General features: G+C 37.6%; 1 protein-coding gene across 1 annotated transcript in view; it reads left to right on the top strand.

Annotated features, from left to right (window-relative positions):
• Positions 1 to 22,498, top strand: part of Tmtc2 (transmembrane O-mannosyltransferase targeting cadherins 2) — a 178,796-nt gene that overhangs the window by 23,794 nt on the left and 132,504 nt on the right. Inside the window, exons 3-5 of the mRNA XM_035451286.1 lie at positions 13,813 to 13,898; positions 14,343 to 14,527; positions 15,679 to 15,757. Of these exons, the coding sequence (XP_035307177.1) occupies positions 13,813 to 13,898; positions 14,343 to 14,527; positions 15,679 to 15,757 (350 nt within the window). The remainder of the gene's footprint in view (positions 1 to 13,812; positions 13,899 to 14,342; positions 14,528 to 15,678; positions 15,758 to 22,498) is intronic.

Below are 22,498 nucleotides of genomic sequence, written 5' to 3'. Positions count from 1 at the left end.
GTGTTCAATAGACTTATATGCAAACAAAAAGATGAAAGGTCCCTGTGTACCTGTGTTTTCATGGGGTCTTTCTTGTATAGTCACAGGCAGTGAAGAGGATGAAAGTGTAAGCAGTTTACATGGGAATTACTCTCTTATGCACTTTCGCACCTTTACTCTGACTGGACCTCATGGTGGTTAGCCGAGTTGCAGGTCACACTTATGCATTTCTTTCCCATCTTTTTCTGCAGTTAGTTTGCACATCTGTCCTGTGATTTCATCCTGAGCCAATTTTTATGATTTAACTGTAAAGGTGAAAACTCTTTTCCTAATACTCAAGATCCCTAATTCTTGTAACACCTATTATAAATATTGATGATTTTCACACTTTTTTTTCTTTGAGAAAGAGTGGCTGACTGTGAAATTTTGCCTTTTACTCATCAGTATGATCATATCTGTAACTTCACCCAGCAAACACCCAGTGTTTTTGGGTTAACAGCCATTGGGTTAGAAAGTAAGAATTAGCTCACAAGGGAAGTATAGCTTCTGTCTTCAAGTAGCTTGAAGTCTGGATTTAAAATTATGTGTTGATGCTGGAGAGATGGTTCCCTTCCATACAATTACATGGATGTGGCAGCTCTTTGATTATTCTGACTATGGAAGGCTGAGATGGCAGCAGGGGTGGGGTGGGGTGGGGGCATAGCGTGGAGAATCCTGAAGCAGTCAAGCTAGGGAAACTAGCTATATCTGTGAATTGTTGATTGTTAGAAACCCCACCTTAAAGAATAAGGTAGAAGAGCAACTGAGGAAGATTCCTGACACCACCCTCCACACATATATATGTACATGGACCCACACAGATGTGAACATTTGTACACACATATGTGAGTGCATGCATACACACAGACACATGTGAAAACTACATATAAGATGCTAAGCTGGGAATGGTAGAATAGGCCTCTAATTGCAGGTTGGCTTTGAACTCCTGATCCTCTCCTCCACCTTGGGATTCCAAGAATGTGCGCCAACTATGCTTGACTAAAAGTTACTTCTATCCCAGATGACACCCATGTGTTGTTGTAACAAGGCAGGCAATGTCCAAACTCAGCCTGGAAGGAAAAAAGGGAACAGAGATGGGAGTCATAGTGGAAAGACAAGGGAAATGGTAGTAGAGGGTAAAATGAGTTTTGCCTTGGTAATTTCAAGTGTTTACTGGCTGTCCTGAAAGCATCTGGAATTCATTTTATAGCTTTTATAAGGACATTTGGAGGCAGAGTGTACATTTTGGTGTCATAATTATATAATGGTATGAAGGAAAACTGACTTTCAGTGGGATATATTTGTATAATGTATAATAGGCTAAATGCAAGGGCTGTTAAGGAACCATAGGTAAAATAAATATTCAAGCATCTTGATATAGGTTGTATAACTCAGTGTTCCAGAAGAAGAAGCAAAAAAAAAAAAAAAATACCCACAATGTGGGTTGTCATTACCTGGGTTTTGATTCTTCTACATAAACTGTTCAGAGAAGACCATTTTGCACAAAGAAAGCCACAGGGAATCTCAGAGAATAATTTAATCTTCTGAGAAATGTGGGCACAATGACCAAAGAACTTAAGTGCACACGAAAAGTTCCATGGCAGCTGGAGTTGTAAATTATTCATGTTTTCATTGCTAGTACAGGGTGGCGTCTTTGGCAATTTGCTGGTGCTCCACACATACCTATGAACAGAACTGAATCAAGAGACTTCACACTCATTTGTTTAGCTTTTGTGGCAAGTACACTTGGTAGTTTCCATGTCTGCAACTGCTACTGAACTGTCAGCCTTGCCATCTCCAGGAAGCATCAAAACTGCAATCTTTTAATAACTATGCTCGGTGAAAGAGACAGAGGCTGGGTCCTGTCCTTGCTTATTCCTGTTATTCGTATCCTGTTTCAGATGCAGTTGCAAAATAGCACCTAGTAGGTGGGGCTGTGCTGCACAGAAACAGTCATTCATATTAACTCTGTAGAAAAAAGACACCAACCTAGATTTCCACAATGGAACAAATTGAGTGAAGGCAATTTTTTTTCTGAAATATAATTTAAAGATCTTTGATTTTGTAATCATTTTCCCCAAGAGCTGTGAAGGTGAAACTGAGGAGGTGTATTAGAAGAGTTTATATAGCAGCCTGTAGTCACATCCCGAATTGTTGCTTCTTGTTCACTTTAACTTTGAACTGATTGGAAGTTGCCTACAGGGCCAGAAGCCTTTCTATTGTTGTTCTTCCTAAAAATTATGTTCATGTGGAGAGTGCAGATGATGCGCGGCAGAATCTTAAGTCAATTAATTTAAGTTTCTCAGAAGGAGGTTTTGCATTATGAAAAGCAAGTGTCCTTCGTCTCTGCTCTCGAAGAAAAATGAACAGATGTAAATTTGTTATTTGCGTAGTTCCAATCAGTCGACTGCAGATTTCCAATTACAGTGGCTTAAGAATTATTTTCTAGACACACCAGGAATTATAGTAACATTGTCAGGCACTTAATTTAGTTTCTCTGTTATACAGAGCCTAACTAAGGTTTTGCTTACATGATAGTAAAGTTGCTTAAAGTATAATAGAAGTTTGAGGGCATCTGGATATGTAGATGATAATGAATTTTAAACTAATATTGTGCCATCTGCTACTTATTTATGCAAAGTAGCACCTCATTCCTGAATTGTATTTCTCATCACTTCTTTCAGTTACTTGCTTCTAGATTACCTTTTTTGAGATAAAGCTTCTCGGCTGACGCTGACTCTTGTTTACAGCAAAAGCAACCCCTTCTCCATTTTCACATTCATTTCCCTTTTTTAATTCTCTTTTTTTTTTATATTGCACTTATCGGTATACAAAACACTCGTTACACTATGCAACTATACGTATGTGTATTAGAAAAGAATATAAGTTCCTAGTTAATTTTCTAGAGTCTCAAAAGATCAACTTGCAATCCATTCTAATTGTCCAACATATGCTTAACATGTGAAAGAGCTTAGATTTGATTTCCAGCATGTTACATACACACATACATACACACATGCACACACACAGACACTCATGCATACATGCACACACATACACTCATGCACACATACTTGAACACACACAGACATGCAAGCAAGGCTCCTAACTAGGAAAATGTGAACTCATAAGGCATCATTTTGGTATAATTGCAAACTTTTAGAGCAGTGCTTTAGCACACAGTGAGTGCTCAATTAATTTTTCTTGGAAGTATATGTATACATACTATTGTTGTTTTAGACACATTTATTCTCCTCATACATAAGTGTAAAAGATTATAGATTATTTCAGAACCTGCCCTCCCCTCTGTATCCTCCTCCTTCTCTCCCTGACCCTGAAAGAATAGCAGCAGGTGTTCAGTAATGCCTTTTTGATATTTATTTGAGCCTGCTGATTCATAAGAAGTTCACAAATGTTAGATATTTTTTCTTGATGCCCAAACAAACAAGTTAGTTACTCCTATCCTTGCATTTTGCTATATATATCTTATTTCATTGTTTATCATAATACCAATTACCTTGTTTTGTGACGGCTTTTCAAGTAAAATTTATACCCTCTGCTGATCCTTAAATGCCTGTCATGACAGTTTCAAAATACAGTTTTAATGAGTGAATAAATAAACCAATAATGTAACTACACTGAGAGTTACTGAGGAGACCAGGCTTTCCCTGTGCCTCTTGGATTCCTAATGGCAATGGGATCCATGCAATGGCACATGTGTCCCCTTTTTAGTAAGTAGACAGCCATGTTGGATAGTCTCCATAAATAGCAAATAATCCCAAGCTAATCTCTATGTAGATTTAAATCATTGGAGCAGAGTGTCTTTCGCTTGTGCTAGATGCTTCTCAGTTCTCAATTTTCTTTGAAATTCCAAAATGATCTTAAAGGGTAGGAAAAATATTTGTAGGGGATTTGACTATATATAGACTTGCTGAATAGTGTTTGCTTTCATGGGAAAGAGGGAACTGGAAGAAGGGAAAGTTTCCCTTTATAAAATTGAAACCCCTGTCTCCCATGTGCAGTTTAGTAAGTTGCCCCGATGCTGATCTGGGCATTAATGCAGTCTTCGGTTCAGATCTTCCACCAAAGGTTCCCATGATCGGCCATGGGAAAATTGCTTAATCTGTCCTCTTCATCTGTAAAATTGGATTATGTCAGTGTTATTTTGGAAGGATTAAATAAAGTATGCTTAGAAACTTGATACAACCCTACAGTAATAAAAGTTGAAAAGTTTGTTGGATGTTAATTTTATGCTGTTTCCAATTACTTCCTGGCTGTTTCTTTGTGAAGCTATGGCACCATTCACAGGCAAGCAAGCAAGTTTTTCTATAGGAAGAAATTGATCTAGTGTGCAAGGATGACTCTTCCTCCCAAAACATCTCTTTCTGGGTGTGTTGATTTGGATTCAGTTTTAGACTAATTAAGGGTTGTCACTGGAGGATTCAGTTTACCTGCCCATGAAGCAAATCACAAACATTCCTATGCTAAGAACATGTAGGAAGGAATTGAAGGAAGGAGTGTGGAAGGGAGGGGGGAGGGAGGGAGGGAGAGAGGGAAGAAGGGGAGAGGGGAAGAAAGGAGGAGAGAAAGAGAGAGTGAGGAAAGGAAGGCAAGAAGAAAGAAAAAAGAGAAAGGGCAGACACCAATAGCGAAGAAGCACAAAGTATATGAACCCAAAAAAGGCTGAGAAGAGAGACTTCTTAATATTGAGACAAATGCAGGACAGAGAAGAAACAGTTGAATTTAAAACCAGATAAACTTTTTGACCCCATCTTTAGTCTTTTCTACTGAGGTAGGAAGCACAGATTGTTTGCTTTCCCCTACAGAGATATCAATTAAAAAGTTCTAAAACTCTCCTGTTCCTAATTACAAGGGTGGATGGTAAGCTTCCCACTATATACCCACCCAGCATCAGTTCTCTTTGTAGGTTTCTACCATATGTATATGTTCATGTTATTCATACCTGCTGCTATTTTTGACATATAGAGAAAAATTGTAGCCTCAGTATATTCAGAACACAGACATACAGAATATTGGACAAATGTTAGCATATAGTACATTTCTGTGAATTAGAGATCCAACAGTAATCACAGCTATATGAGTTAAAGTTCCCCAGACACACTGATTCTTGGGCTCATCTTCCAAAGCAGGGATGACACTTTTATGTGTTTCCTGTGAGAATTACTTAAAATAGTAATCATGTAGCATCTTGTGTCCAACCTACCTGAGTAGAATCTACTATGATAGAGCATAAAGATGTTTAGAGTCATCATTCAAAGTCTACCTCAGAAACACCTTTGTAAGATATGCTCTGTTTGAGACTGCCCAGGTTTTTTGTTTTTGAATTTTGGTTGTTTTTTGTTTTGTTTTTGTTTGTTTTTTTCTGAAGGCAAGGACAACACTGAGGATATGTTTCTGCTGTGTTGTCCTCTCTAATATTAATTATTAAAGGATTTGTATGTTATGTCTAAACAATTACTTTAGATTAGATGTCTCCTGCTTGATATTTGACAGGTTATAAGAAAACATCTTCCTTTTGAAATAGATGCCATAACTGTACTTAGCTGTCAACATCTAAATGAAATTCAATTTAGAATAAATAAAGAGATCTGTTTCAAAAAAAGAGAGCAAAAAGGAAGCTAAGTTTTTTTTTTTTTTTTTTTTTTTTTCCGGGAACCTACTTGGCAGGTATATGACACTTTAGAAACGACACACTTTGACACAAGTTCCAACATTGGAGAACTATGTAATAGAGTCCCATGCCTTTGTTCATTCTGTGGCATTTGCTTGTTTGTTTTTCCCTACATACATGTACCTTTTGCATTCTTTGCCATGCAATGAAAGTAGTGTAGAAGAAAAATTTACCCCTTATCCGTACTAGGGGAATTTAACATTTTCTAGCAAAATTCATCTCTTAATTTTGCCCATAGTTCATATCCTGTACAATAGCCAATTGCCGTAATAATAATTTAATATCCAATTATGTTTGTCATAGAAGCCATGTTAAATATTTTCTAATAAGTAAAAAGGTACATGCTTCATGCAAAATTCCACTATTAGTACTTTCATACACAAAGGATGTCTTTAAAAATGTCATCCCTTCCTCCCAGTCTTTGCAGTCATTCAATTAAAGAAAGGGGATAAAATGGAACATTTGGAGAAGAAAATATGAGTCAGGAGGACCCTCATGTTTTTATATCAGATACAATGTTCATTATTTAAAGATGATGTGGTGTCCACAAGGATGGCAATATGCAGAAAACACAGCTGTGTCTGTCTGTAGTGGTGTCCTCGGGTCACAGTTGTTCACTTAAAGCTCATTGAATCTTTTTCCATGGAGAAAATTCAGCTTGTCTTCCATCTGCTAGTTCCCTTCTTTCTAGAATTTGAGAGGACTAATTAACATTAAAATTTCTTTGGACAAAGTGTAGTAATTCTGACCATGTTGGTGTCTAAAAGCTTAATTTAAGTGTTCCAATTCCATGGACCTATTTTACTGTCAAATTATATAATTTTGATGAGGTAATTGGTTTTAAATAGAGTTGGTTGTTGCCTAATCTGGTTATCACTCAAACCTAGATAACACATACTTTGTATGCATTCAGATATAATGGAGAATTTTATTTAAAAATCCTATACTGGCCATATGTGTGGCTTCATATAATTTATAAAAACATAAAAGCTAATGTACATAGCATCTCGTTAGTTGGTAAGAAGTTGATGATGAGAGATGAGAAACTGGAACCAGAAACAACTTTCTCTTTCATATAAAAGGAAGTCCACGATGTGCAGTTGCAGCTGAGTAGTATAGCTGTGGCTCAGTGTCTTGTGCTCGTTATTGTGTCCCTAACCATCTCAGCCCAGGATGTCTAGCTTGTAGCCAGCAGGATAGTGAGGACTTTTTCTACAGCCTCCTTAAAGACATTGCCAAGAGCTGCATAGACAGTGCACTTGTGTGGGTCCCTGGAAGCTTTAGGGTTTAGTCCTGTGACCTAACCTTGCTGCAAATTAATATGATCCTGTTTCCTTTCGCTTACTCAGTGCCTAGCACAATGGCTAAGGCACAGAAGGTGTGTGCCTAGTAACTTAGGAAATATGTAAATTCAAGACTTGAGTGCCTTCATTACAGTCTGTACTTAGAAGGACTTTGAGTTTGCTTCCATTTATAGCCATGAAGTTAATTGATAGTTTTGCCTACTTTCCAGTTTATCTAGGGGACTAGGCAGGCATTCATGTTTTATGACAGTATGCCATGCTGATAATTATCACTTCATTTAATAATAGAGATTAAGGATTCTTTTGTGTGTGTGTTGGGGGGGTGTTCAAAACAGGGTTTTCTGTAGCTTTAGACCCTGATCTAGAACTCTTTCTATAGGCCAGGCTGGTCTCAAAATCACAGAGATCTGTCTGTCTCTGCCTCCTGAGTGCTGAGTTTAAAGAAGTGTACCGCCACTGCCTGGCGAGGAATCGTTTTTAAATGTCCTGTTATACTCATTGCCTAAAAGTGAGCATAAGTTTTGAAAAAAAAAAAAAAAGAGGAAATTCATCTCTGGTTTCATGTCACAATTAAATGATTTGAAATCTCACTAGTAAGGGCAGCTAAATTAGGAAATTTGATTAAGAAGTTTGTGTTAATGCAAAGTTCAAACATGACTCTGATTTGTATTAATTAATTACTGTTGGGAAATTTCACATGTGTAAATTGCTTCAGGGAAAAATAAAGATCTAAAATTTATTTTGTATCTCGGATGGGGGCGGTAAATCATTAATTTTAAAGTTCCTATATGTGTTAAAGGATGATCAAGCAAAATCATTCTCAGAAGACTATTTTGGCTTCAGATGAATATGCTATTTTTCTTCACAATTGAGCTTTGGGTTTCTAAAACACTTGGTGTGAGCCATTGTGAGTAAACATTGTCCCCTGACTGATGGCAAGGGTGGAGTATGACTATTCACAACTGCAACCTATTGTCAGCTGTAAAGTCTTAATTGTCAGTTGTCTTGGCCTTTCGTGTTCCCAAATGCTTCCTCCTACATAGATTATGTCATTTAATTTTCACAAAGCCTGTTATTATTGCTATTGTTAGGTTTAAAATGCCACCCTTTGTGACTCTGGCATTTCATAGCCATGGCTGTTCTGTCTGGAATGCTGTTCTCAGCATTCTTGGCTTCTGCCTTTGTCTCTTGACTTCTCTAGGATCTTCACCTGACCTGCCATCTTGGGAAAGTGTTCATTTTGTGGGTTCCCAATAAGCTGTTCTTTCTCATGGCACAATTTACATACTGTTGTGGTAGTTTTACACATCTGTTTTCATAATGGAACAATTAAGTAAAAATTATCTATTCATTGTTTAGAATTAGGCTGACTGGCAATATTTAATTTATTAGCATAGTATAGGAATATTATGGATTTTGCCATAATTAATAAAAAAATGAAAAGGCAGTTAATCAATTGTCCATACTATTTTGCCAGTGATAATGTGCCAGGCTCTCAACAGTGTCCTGTCCCCTTAAGTTTTGTGTAGCTTTCATCACAGACACTACACTGGGCCACATATTATAGAACACTTGACTGTTCAGATTCTTGTGTACCGTATATACTCCAACTTTGGGAAATCTCTTATTTCAAGTATTTCTAAAGTCCCTTTTTAAAACTGAAGGCAGAGGTCACAGGTGAAGATTTGAATGATTTTAACATTTGTTTTATAATTTACGTGGGGAGGAGGATACCCTTGGCATAGCATGCCTGTAGAGATCTGAGAAAAACTTGAAGTTGGTTCTCCCCTTTAACCATGTGAGTCCCCCTGGTATCAAGCGAACTCCTTCGACTTTCTCTAAGTGCCTTTCCTTACAGAGCTATCTCTTCTTTGAGCTATTTTTTTTTTCATTTGTTTTACTTTGGAATTCTCGAAACTTGGATTGACTTTCCTTAATCAAGTTTCTAGAATACTGTGATTTCAAACAATGGTATCTTCAAAATTGTAAAGTTCAGTTTATAGCAGGCGTATACCGTAACCAGCACTAAGTATTCCTGAGTATTCCTTCTTCATCCAACCACTAGATAAAATCATTCAGAAAAAGACACAACAATACTGAACTCCAGCATTTAACACTGGCTGTCATATAGATCAGGGCAGCCTTGACTCTTTGTGTAGGTGAGGCTAGCCTTGAACTCCAGATCCTTCTTCTCTCCTTCTTGAGTGTTGAGATGGAAAGTGTTTGCCACCATCCCTGGCTTTGGACAGATATTTTTTTTGTTATTCTTAGGAAATTCAGTACAACAACTATTTACATTTATATCATGTTAGGTATTACAAATACTATATACAAATGGGAGAATGTGAGTAAGTTAAAGGTCTTGGGCTTCCATAGCTTTACGTACCCAAGAGAAATCCTGAACTAACATCAAAGATTAACTAGGCTACATGTATTTATGGATGGTAGTGATATGATACTTGCATGCACTGTGGGTAATTTGGCATGTGTGTCTACAAGTCAGCTTAATTATAGATAGACACTGACAATTTGTTCACATGTACTGTCAGATGTGGCCAGGACATGCTTTTTTTTTTTCAATTTTTAAAATAATTTTCTCTTCCTCATAAAAACATCAAGAACAATGATAGGTTGTATTTTCCTGAAAAATCCTTGTATTTTCCTTTCTATATTTTATGTTTTCTTTATAGCAGTATGTATGGCAGATAGGTATGCAAAGAAGCTTTATTAACAAAGAAATGTGTTGCAGTCCCTTACCCTTAAAAAATAACTGTGGCTCCTCAGTTTCTGTGCTGGGGAGGCAGTCTTGCCTTTTCTCATGGTAAGTGAATGGTACAAGCATTCCCATCCACTACCCAGTTGATGCCAGTGGCCAACACCCCTGCTTGCTACTCAGTTGATTTCAGTGTCCAGCACCCCTATTTTGACAACCATGCTTTTTAGTCTCTAGCCAGTGCCAAATACTCCCTGGAATGGAAAAGTCACCCTTAGTTTAACCACTGTGCTAAATAAATGTTTCCTTCTGTCTCTGTCAGTCTTTAGGGCCAACTAGGGATTTGTGTGCCACTTATATTTAATTGTGCATTTAACTCTGTCCAATCCACTGTAGTTACTCTTATGACTGGTTTTCATTAATCAAGTTACATTACTCGTGTGATTATTTTTTAAGTGGCATTTTAGAAGAAAAGCTGTTTGAGGACACTAGAGGAAAAGATGGATAAACGTTTCTCCTGGAAGAAATTCGGTACACACATTGGTAATTCTTAGAATTATCAGTAACCACCACCACCAAAAGCCTCCATGTCTTAAGAAGGAACAATCTTTTACTACTATGGCATTTCGGCTGGTGTGTGTGTATCTGTGTGTGATGTCAAGTAATTTTGTAGAATTTAGGTGTTAGAACTAGTAACAAACATTCGTGTGCATTTTCTTTGACTGAAACAGTTGTTTTTTCTCCTTCTCCAGGTTGTGTAATTACTAGTCTTATTTGAGTGACTGTTCTAAGAGAATGGAAGAACGTGAGAAATGAGAGAAGTAAAATACCCCTTAAATCGTCATATATTAAAATCTATTCTTTTTAATGTATTTAGAAGCTAGAAGAATTTCTTGTCATGGCCAGTATGTAAACATTCTGGGTCACCAATTTGAACAGACTTTGGTGAGAAAAATCAAGCATAATCCAAGTCTTAAATTATTTGCAGACTGCTAGGCTTGCATTTTGATCTACTTGTCACTATATACACAGACCTTTGTATGTTACTTAAATTATGTCTTATCCAGTTGGGTGTAGTGGTTGCATACCTTTAATACTAGCAGTTAGGAAGCAGAGGCAGGCAGATCTCTGAGAGTGCTGGGTCAGTCGGGTCTACATAGTGAGTTCCAGGCCAGCCAGAGCTACATAGTGAGAGCCTGTCTCAGATAGATAGATGGATGGGTTGATAGATGGATGGATGGATATAAATAGATAGAGATAGATAAAAAGATAGATGATAGGTATTAGATGGTAGATAATAGATAGGTATATAGAGGGAGATAAATGGTAGACAGATAGATGGTAGATTATGGGTAGATAATAGATAGATGATAGGTAATCATAGATAATTTGATAAGTAAATGATAGATTGATGGGTAAATAGAGAGATGACAGATAGATAGATAGATAGATAGATAGTAGATAGATAGATAGATAGATAGATAGATAGATAGATAATAGAAATCTTCTTGCCTAAGGATCAAATTTCCCCCCAGTTAGTTTGTTAATTCCTAGACTCTTGTTTCTTCCTTTGTAACATCAGTCTGATGACATTGTTTTTAATATGTGAGTGTCTGTGCTCACTAGCCTTTAATGATGTCACCTGTAGCTGCCCTTTCCCATTCTTGATTAGGACATGTTATCAGACTGCCTTCCAATGAAGTAATTTTTATGTCACTTGTTTTCATGTTCATTATCTTAGAACACTGTGTACATCTGAATCTTGCTTACTTTATGCAGAATTCATAGCAAGGTAAAGGAATCAGTGAAATCCTTATTCCGTGCTAATCACTCACGGTGGCTATCTGACTTGAAGTCACTCATTATTACCTTTATGACACAGGGCAGGATTGGGGAGGTTTTATTTTCACACTGCATGCCATTCTCTGCTCTGTGTATATTTTATGAATTGGAAACTGACAGAATATAATGCATCAGCATAGCTGATCCCAAGAGGCCAAGTACATCAGTCTGTAGGCATGTTGACTTTAGACACGGAGTCAGATCCATACATATCCCGACACATTCCCTCCATCTATCCTAATAGCATATTTGCCCTTTAGAAAGGTAATTATGTAGAGACTAATTAATGGGCCTTTTCAGTTACTTGGGTGGTAGAAAAGATAAAAAGGGTTCTGACAGAGTTATAAAGATGAACCTTCAGGGACAAGTGAAGAGCCGGAACCTATAAGGATCAATGGCTCTGGAGATTTTACAAAGTGTGTAACTGAGAAAAGCAATGAGGGACCAGGCATGCCAGTCAGCTTTCTGATTTTAGCAGCTGATGCTCATGATGCTGTCAATCTAAGGAGAGAATGTTGGCTTTTGTTTTTGTTTTAATTCATTTATCTCACTTTTGGTGTGATCTTGAGCAGGAGCTTCTGTACTCCTCTTTTCAGTTTTTAGATATGTTGGCTTTGGGAATTCCAGTTAGGTCTTAGATGGCTCAGTCAGCTGATAGAAGCATCTGGTGTTGGGAGAGTATTCATTACTTCAGGGGTGGAGGTATCGTGCTTCTATATAAGCCACATTGATGCATGATGGTGTGCAGACCATTCGCTTATGAAGAGCAGAGGCAGACACCAACCTCTCGTAAAGCAGTGTATGAATGACCAACTAGCCAGGCTTTTCATTCTGTATAGGATGGTCTCGGAAATGGAAGAAGACTGGGGAAACACAATGCCAAACCTAAGGGAAGATGGAATCCAGGAAGGAAGATGCAGTGAGCAGTTTGAATGGCTGTCGTAGAGTGGGCAGTTCACATATGTGGGTAGTCCACATGGTGAAACATGGAGCCAATATAAGAGAACCCGACGGAGGCCAGCCTTTGTTGTTGTTGCTGGTCATTTTTTTTTTTTTTGATTTTTAAATAACTGATCTCTTCAAAACATAATCTGGGAGATCACATTTAGCAACTTGTAAGGCAGTGGAAAGCAATTAACCTCTTCCCACCAGGCCCCATCCTTCAAGGGTCTCATCACTGTCCAGCAGGGACTCCACTGAAGGTCCCAAATTCCTAAATATGAGTCCTTGGCAGACACTCAGCCAATCCTAACCATAGCAATACTCAACAAAAGCATGTTTTGACAATGGCTTTTTCTTTTCTCTGACCTCCAGTTTACGCGCCTTCCAATAGCCAAGGAAGCTGGCAAGTGGAGTCTGCAGTTGGCATTATAACAGCAGCCCTTGGCCCACTAGATATACCTTATGTCTGTAAGATACTTACTGTTTACAAGAGAAGGGCCTAGACCAAAGCCCATTGGGAGGCTGGCTAATTAGTTCTGTTTCCTGACATCTTATTTTCATAGAAATGGTTATACTTGAGTTTCATTGATGTCATAAGGGTGGGGTTGGGAATGGTTGATTAATACATTTGGGTACTATTTAAGGAGCCTCAGAGAGAGGTCCCTAGAGTCTGAGGGTCTGGAGAGGAAGATGTGTTTCTGCCCGGTAGACTGAATTTGCAAAGTGTTCTGAAATTTTCAAGTGTATTTGACTAAAACCAAGCAGCATAGAAATAGATGGCCTTCAGTTCTTTTCATTGTTTCTTTACTGCATCTGGATCTGCGTTTGCTGTTGAACCAGACTGCTTTTAGCCTTTTGCCTCTTGGGGCGTCGTGAACAAATATCACCAAAGCAACAACCAGTGAGGGAGGCCTCTCATGTTTCTGTACATATATCCCTGCTTTCCAAGGTTTCCTTGGTGATGTGATGAGAAAGTATGTGTGCCCCCAACAGAAATCCAGGTGGCTAGCAATTCAAGTGGAAGGGGAAGAAGTCTGGCAAGGAGAAGGTTTATTGGTTACAGAAGTCTTTCTGAAAATCCTTCTTAATACTTTCTCATGGAACAAGGCTACACGGATACCTCTGTAGGATTTTCCCTCCTGAGGGATCATTTCCTTCCATTTAGAATTTAGTTTTATGGTGCCAGGTCAGCATTTTTATTGGGCTGTTGACCACTTTTACCATTGGAATATAAAATGAAAATGTGTGGTTTTCTGTTTAGGCATGCAGGCCCTCTCAGTATCTCTCTTCTCCTCATGCAGAGGGTTGCTGCTCCAGGAGAACAGCAGGTTTACTGAAGCATTGAATTATTATAAACTGGCCATCGGGAGCAGGCCGACCCTGGCTTGTAAGTAGGATTGAAGTTTTGGAATCTTTCTAATGACTCCTTTCATTTGTAATAATTGTCTCTGTGTTAGAACCTTTCAGAGAAAGCAGCTATATGTGACATTCCTATTTCTAAATATTTGTTAATGTTAACAATCCTCTCTCTCTGAATTTCATTCTTTAATGCCATTTCCTGTTTTTGCCAAGTACTCTGATAGCTCAATCTTCCATATAACTAGATTTTGAACTCAAAAATCTTGGAAATTCAGTTGACTGAAATGACAATTATGGGTCTTTTTAGGAATACTTGGGGTTATTGCTACCACTATTGCCACCTATGCCTGTTCCATATATATTTAATATTTTTTAATAAATAAGAAATATCTCTTGGAACAGAGATGAAGCTAATATACCTTTTATCCACCGTGTATATCACTTCAACTTTCTGTTTGTTTTCCCCTCTCAGCTGCATATTTAAATACGGGCATTATTCTGATGAACCAAGGGAAGACAGAAGAAGCCCGACGGACATTCTTGAAGTGTTCTGAGATTCCAGATGAAAACCTGAAGGACCCTCATGCACATAAGAGCTCTGTAACCAGCTGTCTCTACAACCTGGGGAAACTCTATCATGAGCAAGGACATTATGAAGTATGTCCACACCGCCCTGTCCTCCTGTTCTGAGATAGCCTTAGTGTTGTCTAACCTTCCTGGGTCCACTACAGTCTTTTGAAAGGTTAATATAGTCATACTTCAATGTCTGTTGACAAATGTAGTGACTGTTAGCATACACCCAGCTCACCATTTCTTTGATTCAAGATATAGTTTCTAGAATCACTACCCTTTTATTCCATGTTTTATATTTTTAAAAAGGGACATTATTTGTACTCTGAATATTAAGAATTTAACTTGATCTAAATGTGGCCTATTTTCCGTAATTCTTCTAATAGCAGTTGAATAGAAATAATGCATTTTTAATGTAGAGGGAGTATTGAGCAAGACACTGTCTAGTAAATTACATGATCCCCCCGCCCCCCAGCTTTTTACTCACCGAAACCATGACTACATGGCATCCTTGGTCTTCCTCCTCCCTTAAACTGTCATCTGTCATGACATCCTCACATCCCATACACATACTCTTATTTATCTTAAGACTGCAATATGAGCTAGGTGGTGGTGGCATCATGCCTTTAATCCCTGCACTTGGGAGGCAGAGGAAGGTGGATCTCTGTGAGTTTGAGTGCAGCCTGGTCTACAAAGCAAGCTCCAGAGCTTTTACACAGAGAAACCCTGTCCCAAAACACCCAAATAAAAAACAAAAACCCAACTTCAACATGAGGAAGAAGATTCACCCTCTAGAACAATTTCATTTAACGGCGCCAGTGCCTCCTGACAGTAGGAAGATGTATTTGCTTGCTGGTACTTTGTTTCTACCCCACGGTTGCTTGAGTTGAAACATAGACTTGGGATGATGACTAATGTGTTACTTCCAAATATGAATGTTTTTTAGCTCTTCTTATTGAGTAGTCTGTGTGAACTGGAAAATTTATATTAAAAGTGCATTGCCAACATTCAGTTCCTTGTTAAGTTAAATTTTTATGTGGCATTCCTCACTGGGCTGTTTTCACTCGTGAAATTAAGGCAGTGTGATAGCAAAGGATGGCTCAATTATTTTCCTCTAGTGAACCATTAAGAAACAGAAATGGGTAGTTTTAACTTTGGAGAAGCGTTATTATCTTACTTTCAGTGACTATCCCTGTCTTCTAATGATGATTTATGTTTCTTTTTGTTCCTTAAATTAGGAAGCCCTGAGTGTATATAAGGAAGCAATTCAGAAAATGCCAAGGCAGTTTGCCCCCCAGAGCTTATATAACATGATGGGTAAGTACAACTCTACTGTTTTAATTGATTGTCAGGGGCTTGTGGAGAAAGAAGAACCTGTGTTTACATGGTCGATTTCTACTATCTTATTAGTAGTCACAGAGCAATGTGCCCACTGTGTGTTGTCCAGATTGTGGCAGAGCAAAGACATGAACTAATACAGCGTGCCCAACACATTTGCCAAATTCCATAGTTTTTGCAAAGGATTCTCAATATCATTTCAGTACCTAGTAGTACTGAACTTAAATGCAATGAGAAAGTAGTATCTTGTAATATCTCATAATATGTATAATTGTGGTTTTATTTAGGTATGTGTGTAATATATAGTTATTTCAATGAATTTACCAGATTTATAATAATTTTTAGTATATTATTCACTTTATTGGAAGGTTTTCAGTACTCGTCCTGTAGTGATGTGGAGATGCATGAACTATGGTACATGGAAAAGATGCATCTTGTGTTGCTTTCATGGATAAAGCCTTGGGTCCCTGTGTTTTTTGTTTTGTTTTATTTTTTCAGAGTATTATTTGAGATAGGAATGAGACTGTGAACATGGTAAAGTGTTATTTCAATTGTTTATCTTCTTGAGTAATCCATTTAATTCTCTTTACCAATCAGAATGTACATAAATCTAGGATACAGATCCCCTCTACCCCCCCCCCCCGTGGTTTCCAAAGGTGAAGAACTGGAAATTTTAATCAATCTCTTATCACCAATAGATTAATCCATTACTGATCAGGAAATGTTGCCACAGCTATGTGATGGTAGACATAAGTAAAACTCCCTATACAGCATGAGAACCTTGGAAAAATGTAGTCTGGATGACATGTTGATGGGTTAGCATGACTCTTTCCAGCAACTGGAGATCATAAGGACTGCTTCTGTCTTCCAATCAAGTATTTCCATGTCCCCAAAGCAGAAATTGCAAATTCAGACCCACTATGCATCAGATCTAATCAAATCCTTTGATATTGCCAGGTCTCCCTCATATATATGAAATAACTAGGATCAGGCTATGTGACATACAGGCTAATATTTATTATAAATCATATATTTTAAGAAATTTAATACTACTTGCTTGGTTGTGCATTCACACAAATTCCCAAAGGCTCCATGACTTGAATGTGTGTTTTTGGAAAAAAACAAAAAACAAGAAAACTCATATTCTTTTCTTTTCTTAAATGATAGGAAATGCAGACATAGTTCAGTTATGGGATGAGGCACAATATAGCTCTCAGTAAACCGAAAAGAAAATCAAACTGAGAAAAGGTTAATAATGTCATTCCATGTCTCTGGGAGATGCACCTCCAACTGGTCTACCCAGCATTAAAGTGTTTGAATGCCCACATCAAAGGGGACAGAAGATATTTCTCTTTCTTTGATATAATTCCTCCATGGTAAAGATTAGCTTCATTAAATATACTTTTGCCTTCAAGCTTTTATTGGATTAAAACAGTGTCTTTTACTCTCAAGCATTTTACTGTCTGTCCACGTGAATGAACCACACACCAGAATATCACATGTACCTAGATTGGGTGTTTTCCTTAGACTTTAAATTTTAATGCCAGATATTTTTTCAAAACAAAATAAATACTAAAATGAGTGCTTCCTCCAGGTTTATCTGAATAGAGAGTGATTTTACTTTGATTTTATTCATAACGTTAGCTCCCAGATTTTAATCAATTGTCAAATAAGGTATCTTTGAAATTGGTGTAGGTATTGAGTTCTTTGGTGACAAACTGCATGTGGTCTCTTTATTACTAATGGGAAGTGCTAGTATTCTCAACAGTTCGTGATTTCAGAAAATTCATTCAATTATTTTATGTAAATAAATTGGGTTGAGAATTGAGCTGCTACCTTGGGATCTTCCTCTCTTTAGGTTCCTTGAAAGCTGAGCTCGCCCAGGCAGAAGAAGATAACTGATTCCCTGGAGCCATTGTCTGGCTCTTTGTATTATTTTCCATTATGGAAGGAGGTAGTGTCTTTGCTCAGATTCTGAAAATCATCCTGACAATTTTCCAGGGGAGGACCCTAATATAATTTCCAATAGTGGATTCTGTCTGTAATTACGGTGGCTGCCTTCTGTTTGATTTTATGTGAAGATCTGTCAGCTGGTCAGGTTTTATAGTTTCGGTTGTTCAGGAAACTATAATTTTCTCCGAGAGTGAATTCACCTCCTAATCAAATGGGTTAAATCCCCTGAGTGTTTGCTTTAAATCCTAATACATTTTGATTAGCCTCTGTTTGACAAGGGAAAAAAATGGCCTGGGAGATAAGCTGCTCTATCAGTTCATCAGTTTCATTAGGCTGTCAGCATGTGCTGATTATCCTATCAAGTTTATCAACAGCCTTGACTGTGTTTTCCAATTCACACATTTACATATTATTAGTGCCCTTTAGGGATCGGTGATGGATTATAATGTCTGGCTAGATTCAGTCAGCAAGTATTCATTTTTTACAGGTCTTGTTCATTCACCCTTTCATGGCCACTACCCCAAGCCCTGTGTGTGTGTGTGTGTGTGTGTGTGTGTGTGTGTGTGTGTGTGTGTGTGTGTGTGTGTGTGTGTGTGTGTCTGTTCTTGTTTTTCTCTGCTTTAGGTTGTAGGAGAGCTAACAGAATGCATGTAAAAATATGACTGTATTGGAATGTTGTTGTAATAAATTCACTGAAGTTCTTTTTAAAAAATTCCAGCTAGTCCTTTAGGTTTTTCCTTCTTTTGAACATTTTAGGACTATGTGTTGTATGCATTTTACTTGCTCCGAACACCAGATGGACATATCTTTCCCACTTTTGTTGTAATTCAAAGGAGGGTTAATAAATTTCTTCCTGAACTTCAGTTCTCCATATTTTCAGATTCCTTATTTAATTTTACTATGAATATGCATATATAAGCACACAATTAATCTAAAATATATTCTTATTATTCACTTTGATTTCATAGGACCCAGGTGTGGTAGTAACTAATAGGGAATGTCTTCCTTGAATAATTAGGCAAACTGAAACCTTCAGAAATATAACAGATACTATATATCATGTCCAAACAGAAGTTAAACTTTTAATTAAATGAATAATGTGTGTGAACACATACAATGTTGAGAGACCATGTCAGAAGGTGGGTGTTAAATTTGCTTGTAGACAATATGTGACTTTAATTTTGTGGGACTTATTGGACTCTTGAGATAATAAGTTGGGTTAGATGGCAGCATCTCAGTGTAGGGTAGGCTCTAAAACTAGAGAGCCTGGGTTCAGATTGACAATTTCTAGGTGAGTATGCCTGACAAGCTACTTAATTACACAGCTTTGGTGTTCTTGTTCATAAACTAGCTGAGATAATAGCTCCCACTTGAAAATTGAGTAAAATAATGAATATCAAAATATTGGCCTGGTTTTCTTCTATTCTTCCCCCGACTCAACCTTTCTGCTCCCTCATGTCCTCCTTACACCTCCCCGAGATACTATAATAGAGGGAGACATTTTAGGTTTACAGAGAAATCAGGCACTAGGGAAATGTCTGAAGATCCACAAAGATGACACCAGCTAACAATCTAAGCAACAGAGGAGAGGCTACCTAAAATGCCCTCTTCTGATAATGAGATTGATGACTGACTTATATACCATCCTATAGCTTTCATCCAGCAGCTAGTGGAAGTAGAAGCAGACACCCACAACTAATCACTGAACTGAACTGGAATCCAGTTGCAGAGAAGGACGAGTGATGAGCAGACCCCAGGAACATGGATTTTAGTGAGGAGACCTCGGAAATCTACAGGACCTTCTGTAGTAGATCAGTACTTATCCCTAGCATAGGTGTGGACTTTGGGAGCCCATTCCACATAGAGGGATACTCCCTGAGCCAAAACACACTGGGTGGGCCTAGGCCCTATCCCAAAGAGATACTCTGATGACACCTTATGGAAGGCCTCACCCTCCCTTTGGAGCAGAAAGGATATGTGATAGGTAGGGTTTTAGTTGGGGGAGGAGTGGTAGGGGAGGAGGGGAGGGAGAGGGACCTGGGATTGGCATGTTAAACAATCTTGTTTCTAACTCAAAAAAAAAATTGTCCTGGAGGTCTGACCTGGTACATACTTTAGAAATTGGCCTGCCATTGCAACATCCATCATTTCTATAGAGCTCCCATCTCCAAGATTGGATGGAAGTATTTGTTGTCAGATCTTTCCCTACTTATAAATATTACTCCATAGGTAGTTATTGTCATAGTGGAGAGTTTGAAGCCATCAAAGTTTAATTAAAGCAAATTCAAGTGATTGCTGATTTTCTTTCCAGGCCTACGTCTCATTTTTGTCAGGAACCACAGTCAAAATCCTCCTTTTGTTTATAATAATTGGAAGTGAAACAGCACAATTATTATTTCCAGTTGATTTAATTCTGTATCTCTCTTTTGTTATGATGTATTTTCACTCTATCCTTAATAAAAATATCTTTTATTCTGGCATCTGTTAGAGGTATTTATTGGGTCTGGATTCCTTTTCTTTATCTCTGAAACATTAGGTAAATAACAGTAACATGTAATATCAGAGGTAAAAGACTTGTGTCTTAAAAATTCTGTTAACATAATCTATTTAATTTTTCAAGATAGGTAATTAACTCCCAGAAAACCAAGTTCAGTGGTTAAGATTAAAGTTTGTTGGAGGCAGACATAATACTTTGTGGTTTAAATCCAAAGAAGTTAATCTGTGTACCCAATTGGTGTCACTGAAAATGCCTCACCTTTTCCTTTTTGAGATTCCTCCTGTCCCCATCTCCTTACTGCTGGAATTACAACTATGCTTTTAAAAATAAGCAAAAATTAAAACACTTAGTTACAAAGAACATGTCTTGTGATTAATAGCCGCTGCATTAGACATGCAGCCTATCTACAGATTACAGTTTAGATTAGTTGATCACGTTCTGTCTCTCTCCATCTTCTCAGTGGCTCATTCCCCTTATCTGTGCTTAGGCGCCTCTGCTGAAAGATTCTAAAGGATTAAAGAAAGCTCAATTAGCTTGTAACTTCCCATTGTTTTTCTATCAGTTTGAGCTCTTTCAATCCCAGAGGTCATTTTAAGCCTATTTACTATCGAAAATAAAATTACTGTGCATTCTCAATGCAAAGTAATTGTTTAGTTTAATTATACAAGTGATTTAGGCCATTTCATTTTGGTAATACAGCTTGGAGTACAAGAGGACGAGGTTTACAATCTTCATCAGTGTGGTCTATAATCACTGTTTGAATAATTAGGATCACATCTCTTTACTGTGCTGTGCTGACTGGAACAAATCAAATAAATAAGAGCAACTCAGCTTTGGACTCTCCAGTGTGGTCCTGGGGTCACTCTGCTGCACATGCTCACAGTTTCCATCCTCTTAGCATGCATCTTAGTAGCATGTCATGTGCATTTATCATCAACGGGAAACTGCATGGCTTTGTCCATCAACCTCCTGATCTGATCGTGCCTCTGATTTCTTTACTGTCCAGTTAGACAAAAGTGCTCAGAACATCTTCTGTTGATTGCAGTTTTGTTTGTGTTATGTATACTCCTCTTTCTTTTAAGTCTCAGATGCAAAGAATATTAATTTTTTAACCCTAGGCCTCATGTAATAAATCTCTAGCAGAGAGCAACATTGATTTAATTTTCTACTCCTAAAAGTAGCTCTATAGATATGAGAGTTGCATCTCCAATTGTATTGGAGTATTCACAGAGAGTGGAAGAAATATCAGTGAATTGAAAATACAGTTGATTTAATAGAGAAATTTGGGGTACAGAACATTTTTACGAATCAAATTCTATTTTTGAGCAGGTAACTTGTGGGATAAAAGAGTTGTGTCATAATAGCTCTCAGTGACCATTAGACTGTTACTTACATTAAAAAAAAAAAAAAAAAAAAAAAAAAACCTTCAAGAAGAAGATCCTGTTAGACCTGCTGGTGACAACAGGCAAACTTTATCACTTACATTTTCCTGAAATATGTAACTTTTGTGCTAGTTCATCTGGTAGAATTTGGATAAAAAGTTCGTTTTCCACTTAGCCTCCTGTATAGGTTTTGACTTCATTAAAAAAAAAAAAAAAAATCATGGATTGTAGTCGAACTTCTTCTTCTTCTTCTTCTTCTTCTTCTTCTTCTTCTTCTTCTTCTTCTTCTTCTTCTTCTTCTTCTTCTTCTTCTTCTCTCTCTCTCTCTCTCTCTCTCTCTCTCTCTCTCTCTCTCTCTCTCTCTCTCTCTCTCCTCTTTGATTATCTCATTCCTCCTTGTCCTGTCTGTCACTGTCATCATCCTGTGCTGCAGAATATATTCAGAGAATATGCAGATTGATGTCATCCTATGATGCTTTGCATGCTTTGTGATCTGTGACAGGTTTTTCCTAAGAGGGATGGCTCAGCATGGTGGGCACGCTGAATGAAAAGAGCTAGTTTTCAACTGTAGGAGATTTGAACTCTCCACTTTTTGAGTGGAAGCATTAACACTCCAGCACTGTTAAGCTTCACTTGCTACCTGTTTTCCTGTATGTATTTCATGAGATATTTTCCGTGACTGATTCCATGGGCACTCTTGGGAAATCTATACATCAGTCCTAAATATTTAGTCATGATTATATATCATTAGATTAAGTATTAATCTCTGTAACTCCCTAAATAATATTCTAATTTTTAAGATAAAGGCAAGTGTAAATAAGAAAGACGTGAAAAATTTCCTCAGGAAGTTAAATAGCCAAAAAGATAGGAGAAGACATACACTTTGGG

The sequence above is a fragment of the Cricetulus griseus genome (genome assembly GCF_003668045.3).
Source record: "Cricetulus griseus strain 17A/GY chromosome 1 unlocalized genomic scaffold, alternate assembly CriGri-PICRH-1.0 chr1_0, whole genome shotgun sequence".
In the NCBI taxonomy this organism is placed as follows: domain Eukaryota; kingdom Metazoa; phylum Chordata; class Mammalia; order Rodentia; family Cricetidae; genus Cricetulus; species Cricetulus griseus.
The sequence above is the reverse complement of the archived record's forward strand: the minus strand, read 5'-3'. Positions and strand labels throughout refer to the sequence as shown.